At 41.9% G+C, this 7,881-nt stretch overlaps 1 protein-coding gene across 1 annotated transcript in view; it reads left to right on the forward strand.

Annotated features, from left to right (window-relative positions):
* Positions 1–7,794, forward strand: part of ebf2 (EBF transcription factor 2) — a gene marked incomplete in the record, with an annotated part of 30,766 nt that extends 22,972 nt beyond the window's left edge. Inside the window, 10 exon segments of the mRNA XM_014014305.1 lie at positions 1,741–1,822; positions 3,158–3,299; positions 4,733–4,863; positions 5,054–5,180; positions 5,295–5,383; positions 5,464–5,529; positions 6,026–6,200; positions 6,283–6,465; positions 6,548–6,718; positions 6,902–7,794. Of these exon segments, the coding sequence (XP_013869759.1) occupies positions 1,741–1,822; positions 3,158–3,299; positions 4,733–4,863; positions 5,054–5,180; positions 5,295–5,383; positions 5,464–5,529; positions 6,026–6,200; positions 6,283–6,465; positions 6,548–6,718; positions 6,902–6,933 (1,198 nt within the window).
* Between the last annotated feature and the right edge of the window lie 87 nt (positions 7,795–7,881).

Below are 7,881 nucleotides of genomic sequence, written 5' to 3' on the forward strand. Positions count from 1 at the left end.
AGATTAAAATGAGAAAAAAATCCAAAAAAGTGAACCAAAACGCTGCTAAAAAGAAAAGTCTTAAGGCCTTTTGGGTTGTGGTGCCCTCAGAGCGTCAGGGAAGGCGTGGACGTGGACGTGGAAGGCCCTATCCCCCATGGTCCTCAGTTGGCTCTGGGTCTATGGAGAAGGTTTGAGTGGGTGGAGCGGAGCAGCGAGTTGTGTTTTGTGGATTAATTCTTTGAGTTAGGTGGGGAAAGGTCCATGTTTTTAACGCTATTTGAGGCAATAAAGACTGGACCTCTTTAAGACTGGTTTTATTTTAAGAGCTTGTTGAATCCTAAAAATATCTCGCACAAACTGTGCATAAAATGTCATCTTACAAATAAGCAGTTACTAAAGATGTCAGAGAAATATGCAATTTTATAATCTTGTACAACAGGACTATACACACAAAGTTGTACACATTTTTGAAATGTAGTGTTGAAAGATGAAGACATATTAAAAAACAAGCTATGTTGAGGTGTAAGGTTACAGATTTACAGCTGTAATCAGAGTAAAACTTAAGTTCATCAGCACCCAGCGACTCTCAACAAAGTAAAACAAACCCAGATGTTCACTTTCATTTTGATCCTAAAGAGTTTTAGCATTATTTCAGTGCATAAAACTTTTGTTTTAGTAGTAATAAATTTCCAAGATGTAATGATCTTTGTAAAAACAGTGTGATTATTCAACCATTACKTTTAAAAACAACTAACTCAAGCACTTGTTAAGATGACGGATCCGTTTTGGACCTTGGTTAAGTTTTTTATGGACCAAACAAGGCAGAATCATGTTTGCTGTAATTACATCACAACTCTGCCTCTTCTCTGGCTTCACCTTTATTTCATTTGATTCTAAAAACCTTAAGATACGAATGGACCTCTTCAGCCTCAACCTCACCTGCCTGCTTCTCTCGTCTAAGTTCGCCTCGTCTCGCTCCTCTTCTTTGCTGTGTTTCTGTGAAGGAATGTGCTCTCGTTGCTGGCTTCTCCTTCCCATCTCTGTCTTAGCCTCTCAGCGTGGGGACTTTGGGATTGCGGCAGAGCTGCGTTGCCATGGCAGCTGGCTGTGTTGCCGAACAGCGTCCACCTGGGATTTGGAGTCTCTCTCCGTATAGTCTCTCCCCCTCTCCTATTTATTCCATCTTCCTCTCAGGTTCTCTCTGTTGTAGCACAGGCGATCGGCACCCCTCTCTCCTCCTGCTGCTCCAAACGTAAAGCTACATATGAAATGAGACAACCATAAAAACAAAATTCATGTCCGTATGAGCACCTGCGCGTGCCTCCTTTCACTGTCTTCGTCCTGCCACCTCCTCATTTTAATTTTCTCTGTGGTTGTCTCTACTTTGTTTCCCTCTCCATTCCCATGTGGGGGTTCAAATGTGGCATTGTGGGATACCACAGTCCCCTGAGTCTGAGGCATACATCACCGTCTCTGTTTCACTCTCAAAGCMCAGCAGCTCTTTTCCTCTGGACTGTGCTTCAAAATCTCATTACTTGATTTAAAGTGGGATAACAGTGACTTTTAACTAAACAGCTGGGACTGATGTCAGAGCTGTGATCATGCACGCACACTCACACAGGAACTGTCGGTGAAAAAGAATGTTTCCTTTTGACGGCTAGAGTGTTTCAGGGTGTAGTTAACAACATACAGGAGTCTTTCATGCAGTTTCTCAGCTGCTGATGTAAAAAATACATGTCCCTTTGTTTACCTTTGCAGGTTTTTCTTGAAGTTCTTTCTGAAATGTAACCAGAATTGTCTGAAGACGGCAGGAAACCCAAGGGATATGAGGAGATTCCAGGTACAGAACAATTCAGCATGTAGAAAAATGTCAAAGCAGGCATCTTCATATTCATTTGTTTCATTAAAACACATCCATTCTGTTTCAATCCTGTGTTTAAAGTACAAACTTCCTCATGGTGAAGCTTTGGAAACCAAAGACGTGCTTGGAGGAAGGAGTTAAAGGGGAAAGTTAGAAATCAATAAGGAGCTAGAGCGATGGAAAGACAAACGAAAAAAAAAAAAAACAGAGTTAGATATGTGGGAGACGGTTGTGGGGGTGCAGGAAATAGGTTGAGGTGTTTCAGGAAGTTGTCAAGGATTGAGTGATTGGCTCCAGATGGAGAAGGTCGTGCTCCGTGACCCAGGAAGTGGTCACAGGGGACACTCMGAGCTCACTTCCTCTGCCGTCTTTCAGCACCAGCGGCCTCTGTCTGGCATTCTCCTTCGCCCAGCAAACCCTGTCTGTCCCCTCACCGGCTTGGTGACCCCCCCCCCGCTCCTTCCCTGTCTCCCTCCATGTTTGGTTTAACTCCTGTGGTGTGACACATGCTGAGAAATTATGAGCACACGGGCGCTCAAAGACTCTCATCCTTGGGTTAAAAGGTGATCAGAGCTGGGCAGGAGTTCTCTGCTTGATCGATAATTTACAGTTATTTTCCTTTGGCTTCCACCTTTTTTCCCCACCACCTATAGAACATATGTGATCGCTCCTCTTTCTTTTCTCTTTTCTCCTTCACCTGAAAAGTTTTTGTCTTGTTTTTACCACGGTATRGAACATTTACTTACTGCTCTACATCATTCAAATTCCAAATAGTGCACACATAAGAAAAGCTTCTTATTGCTTTTAGAAACAAATATTCTAACAAAAAAAAAACCCTCACTAATAACCTCTCCTGATTCATGGGTGTCATCCACGAGAGGCAGATGTGAGCAGCGGCACACACACATGCTGCAGCCAGAAAATCAAATTATTGTTGCCATATATCATCCACTACTTTAACGGCCAGCTCAAATGGGAGATTTAGTCCATATGTTTGTTGTCATTGAGGGATTAGGAGGAGACAACGACGAGCCCGCTGCATGCTGTATGAATCAAAAAGTTAGGCAAGAGGCCATATGGAGACCTGCTGGAGGAGTGGAGGGCTGTGRGAGTGGTGTCACCTCCCAGAATGCAGACATACCGTGGAAATCCCAGACATGTCACATTACCTATTAAGAAAAATGACCATCACCTGAACCCATAAAACAAATTGTTGCTCAGGGATTTGATTGTTATAACCCAAGATTTTGACTCACAGCCTGAAGTACGCTACGTTTTCCTCACGTCTCTTCTTCTTCTCGTTCTCTCGCTCAGGTGGTCCTGTCCAGCACGGTGAGCGTAGACGGACAYGTCTTAGCCGTGTCCGACAACATGTTTGTCCACAACAACTCCAAACAYGGCCGGAGAGCTCGCAGGCTGGAGCCAGGCGAGTCTGTGGAGAATACCATGGAATACGGTACTACAGTCCTGCTGAAATACAACACCTCTTTTACCAGATGATTTGTTTTATTGCATCAATTGTGATCATGTTGGATATTGTGATGACGATACATGCTGTGGTAGTTTCACATTTTCCTCCTTTATCAAAAACACTTAAGCTTTTCAGCCACTCATCTAAATCAGCTGCATTTAGAGCATYAGGGGTTCATCTGATCACTAAAAAAATGTCAAACTTATACAATTTTGTSAAGTGAGTTTATGGTTATGGATCGTATGATCCAGTTGGCTCCTAAAACAAGAAATGATGATAACAGCTGGTGGTTYGGTGCTGTTAAATATTCAAGAATTTCCTGTTCTTTGGTGCTTAAGTACATTTGAGTTACAACTGKTCATGTTTGTGCTTTTACACATTTTCCCAAATGTTATCTGTGCGTCACTTACAACGAATAAACTACAGGGTTTTACAGGAGTTTTATTTTTTGTTCAATGCGTTTGCACTGTTTTAAAGTTTTTTTTTCCAAACAACTTTTCTCAAGAAATCTTACATAGAATGAACCTAAAGTCAACACATTTAAGACTGTATTTCAGCCACTTCAGTAGAGAGCAGAACTGAATTTCTGAATATTAGTATCTTAGCTTCTTCATCATCAGTGGCTTTTTTTAATAGGAGAAAAAGGAGAAAGAAAAAAGTGAAATGTAATGAGAAAGAGTGAAAGAGAGATTAGAAGATATGTGAAATATATGTTGAGAAAACACAAGACAGCACACCCGACATCTTGGCTCCACACCTACAAAAACAAAGATAACAAAACCACAGCAACAAAAATGCATATCTATATAATTATAATGACTATAGCCTTGCTGAAAACCATACCCATATACATATATAAATTTATGCATATACACATAAACATACCCATACCTACATATCCATACACTTTCATATATATATATATATATATATACAGTGTATATATATACACACACACATATATCTATACATACACATATGCACATACCATTCAGTCAGTGTCCGAATAGAAGACCCAGGATGTAAACACCTGTTTGTGTGCGGTTGTGAGCATGYATGGMTCTCTCCAATGGAATGTTTCAAAGTGACTGTGGGGGACCACAGACCCGACCCGCAAAGCCGAAAGCCGACATAAGGGAGACCAGYGCCAAAGACCCCGAGAGGGACCCAAAGCGTGCAGCCCCAGAGACACCCGGGCCGGAAGGGCTGCTCACACACCCCCCCAAAGAGGACCACCTGAAGTGGCAAAAAAGCCTGTATTTCAGCTTTAAAATTCCCTTTTCAACAATTCTGAATGAAAACTTTATTGAAGAGCATTTTTGAAATAGTTTCTTCACACATGTATGCATGCTCTATCCTCTTTTTAAAATTATACTGATCCTGCATTGAGTAAATTATGCATATCATTCTTTTATTAGCTACCCCGTGCATCAAAGCCATCAGTCCCAGTGAAGGTTGGACCACCGGTGGGGCCATGGTCATAGTCATCGGGGAGAACTTTTTTGACGGGCTGCAGGTGGTGTTTGGAAGCATGCTAGTCTGGAGTGAGGTAGGAGTTGTCTTCAAAACATCTCGCTAATGATGGTACATATTATGAAATGAAATGCACAGCATATGGCTTGTCTCATTATTTGGATGATTTATGGGCAGTCCTAACTATTTAATCTTTCCATGGTGTTGTCTTAGCCTAAATATTTAAATGGCTTATTTGTAACACAGTTTCTGWRCTTCGTTCTCAGCTGATCACTCCCCACGCTATCCGTGTGCAGACACCTCCTCGACACATCCCCGGGGTCGTGGAGGTCACTCTGTCTTACAAATCAAAGCAGTTCTGCAAGGGAGCRCCCGGACGCTTCATCTACACAGGTAGTTAACTGCAGCTCTGCTCTCTTCCTGTCAATAGTTTCAACAATCAGAGGCATTGCAGATATAAYGTCTGCATGAATTTTCGCTAAAATTGTACATGCTATTATTTTGTAGCACTTAATGAGCCGACTATAGACTACGGTTTTCAGCGTCTTCAGAAGGTAATTCCCCGACATCCCGGTGACCCAGAGAAACTAGCCAAGGTGAGGCTCTTCAAAAAAGAAAATTGTTTTGCTCTGTTTTCAAGGAATAGTGAATTTAACCCTAATTAATTTCTTTGTAGGAGATTCTCCTAAAAAGAGCAGCAGATCTGGTGGAGGCTCTGTATGGGAATCCACACAGTAATCAGGTAATTAAAAACACATTTCCCCAAAATTTAAAACAGAACATAAAGATATTAGAAATGTTTAGAGATTTGTTTGCTGTTTTACTTCAAAGTTACATTACTGATGAACATTTTGCAGATTATTTTCTATAGAGTGAGTTGGCTTTGTTTTGTAAATACCTGCCATTAGTGGTTCCATGTGACTCTGTTGTCAGGAACAAAGCTCATTATATRTAACAAGTTGGAAATGTTGCATCACATTTTTGTTTGTGGCAGCAGCTAACACTTTGGCACTAGTTCACAGATGATATAAGAACACCTGAATACACCGGGATGAGTGAAACGATTCTCAGGAGACCTGTATATGTATCAAATGGATGAATAGGCTGTGGCTCACTTGTTTTCAAGTTTTACAGATTAATTAGTGTTCATTGGCAACAACAGYATTAGCATCCTGTCAGCTTATCTGCAGCTACGAGACTGACCATTTTGTTTTTCCGTTTAATTTGATTTTCTGTAGGACATGCTGCTAAAGCGTGCCGCTGACATCGCTGAGGCCCTCTATAGCGTCCCCCGCCCTCACAGTCAGCTGCAGGCGCTGCCCAGCTCACCGGCTCACGGCAGCGTCATGGGTCTGGGCTCCTATCCTTCRCAGTTAGGTGTTAGCATCGGAGAGCCAGGACAGAGCAGCCAAGGTGAGCAGGAAGCTATCGCTTTCTTTTGTTTTTGTCATTAATAAGACTCGGAACTTAACCAAAACGTCAATGTTCCCTTCAGGTTACATCCGTAACTCCAGCAGTTTGTCTCCAAGAGGCTACCCATCAGCTTCCACYCCCCAGCAGTCGAGTTATGGTGGCGCCGCTGGAATGACCGGAGGCTACGGAACAGTTCCCATGGCTAGTCTTGGAGTTCCTGGGTCTCCAGGTTTCAGCAGTGCCTCCCCCACAAGCTCACCCTACAGTAAGATGCTCTTATGATAAATTTGATTTGTTAGATTTCTTTTAAGCCTGTTTAAGCTGATTGTTGCTGTTCTGTTTCACAGTAATGCCCTCCAGCCCCACCATACCAGGAAGCTCCAGCTCTTCATCGTCTCTCTTACCTTTCTCCTCTTTCCCTTCTGCTGCTAAACAGAAGAGTGCTTTTGCTCCCGTCCTCAGGCCCCAAGGCTCTCCTTCCCCTGCCTGCCCCGCCTCAGGGGGGAGCAGCTTCAGAGGTAGTCATCCAACTCACTATCTGACCCCGCTGTCTGAACTCACAAATGCAGTCTAAYCCCCCCTCCAGTACTAACAAACTCCAAAGCTATGACTGAACAACACAGACCAGACTTGCTGGATGTTACAATGAACCAACCTGACTAATTAGAATCATAGACTTTTGTATATGTTTTTCTCTCCAGCAATGACGAGCCTGGTTGTTCACCCGATGTAGCAAAGCACCCACCCCAATCTACCCCAGAACCACTGCTTCACTTATAGTCTCCCCTCGTGTGGCACTGACGGGGCAGGGAGAAGGAAAAACTGACAACTATAACTTTCCTCCCTGATCACCCTCCGTCTTTTTCTTAGTCCCTTTTTTTTGCATTCAGCTGGATGAACAGTATGAAAATGTCCAAAGAGCAGAAGTCTACTCCTGAGGAAAACCCTTCAGCCACAACTGCAGACAAACTTCCTTTTGACAACAAACAGCCAACTTTCTTTATGATGAAGATTCCACCAGGAAACGGAGAAACACTGCTTTCAATTTCACCTCAAGATTCCAAAGGATCTGCATTGACCTCTGACCCATCATCACATGCAGATTTCAGACATTTTTGTCCGACACAAGATGTGCTGTTGAAACAAACATTGCAGCTCTCAGAAGCAGGGTGTGTGTTTTTCTCAGTGTGCGGACACCTAAATGGCATGTGTGTACACTGTGTGCTAGGAAGAGTTGTCATTATTTTTTGTAGTAGAATTTTTGAAGGCAATTTACATTCCAGGTAAAAAAGGGACTGTTATCATTTTTATTTAATCGCTATGGTTTTTTCAAGAAAGCTGATTTTTTTTGTTTTTATTTTGCTTCATGGGTTATTTCTAAAAGGATTTCATACACTGCTTTATTTAAGAATGAGCAATTTAACTTATTATAGATAGCTTAGATAAAAAAATATAAACGTGTTTTTTATAAAGTGGTCTTTTTTCCAACAGTTAATGAAATTATTTATCTCAGCAATTGCCAGTTAGTTTGATAAATGAAACCTAGTAATGGACTTTTTTGTGAAGATTTTTTTAAATAAATGTCATCACTACAGTTTGTTGCTACATGAAATATATGTGTTCTGGCCACAGTTATAGGTTATTTTTCTTGTATGAAGAAAAATATTAGTTAGCCCAATTA

Source organism: Austrofundulus limnaeus, unplaced genomic scaffold (genome assembly GCF_001266775.1).
Source record: "Austrofundulus limnaeus strain Quisiro unplaced genomic scaffold, Austrofundulus_limnaeus-1.0 Scaffold114, whole genome shotgun sequence".
NCBI lineage: Eukaryota > Metazoa > Chordata > Actinopteri > Cyprinodontiformes > Rivulidae > Austrofundulus > Austrofundulus limnaeus.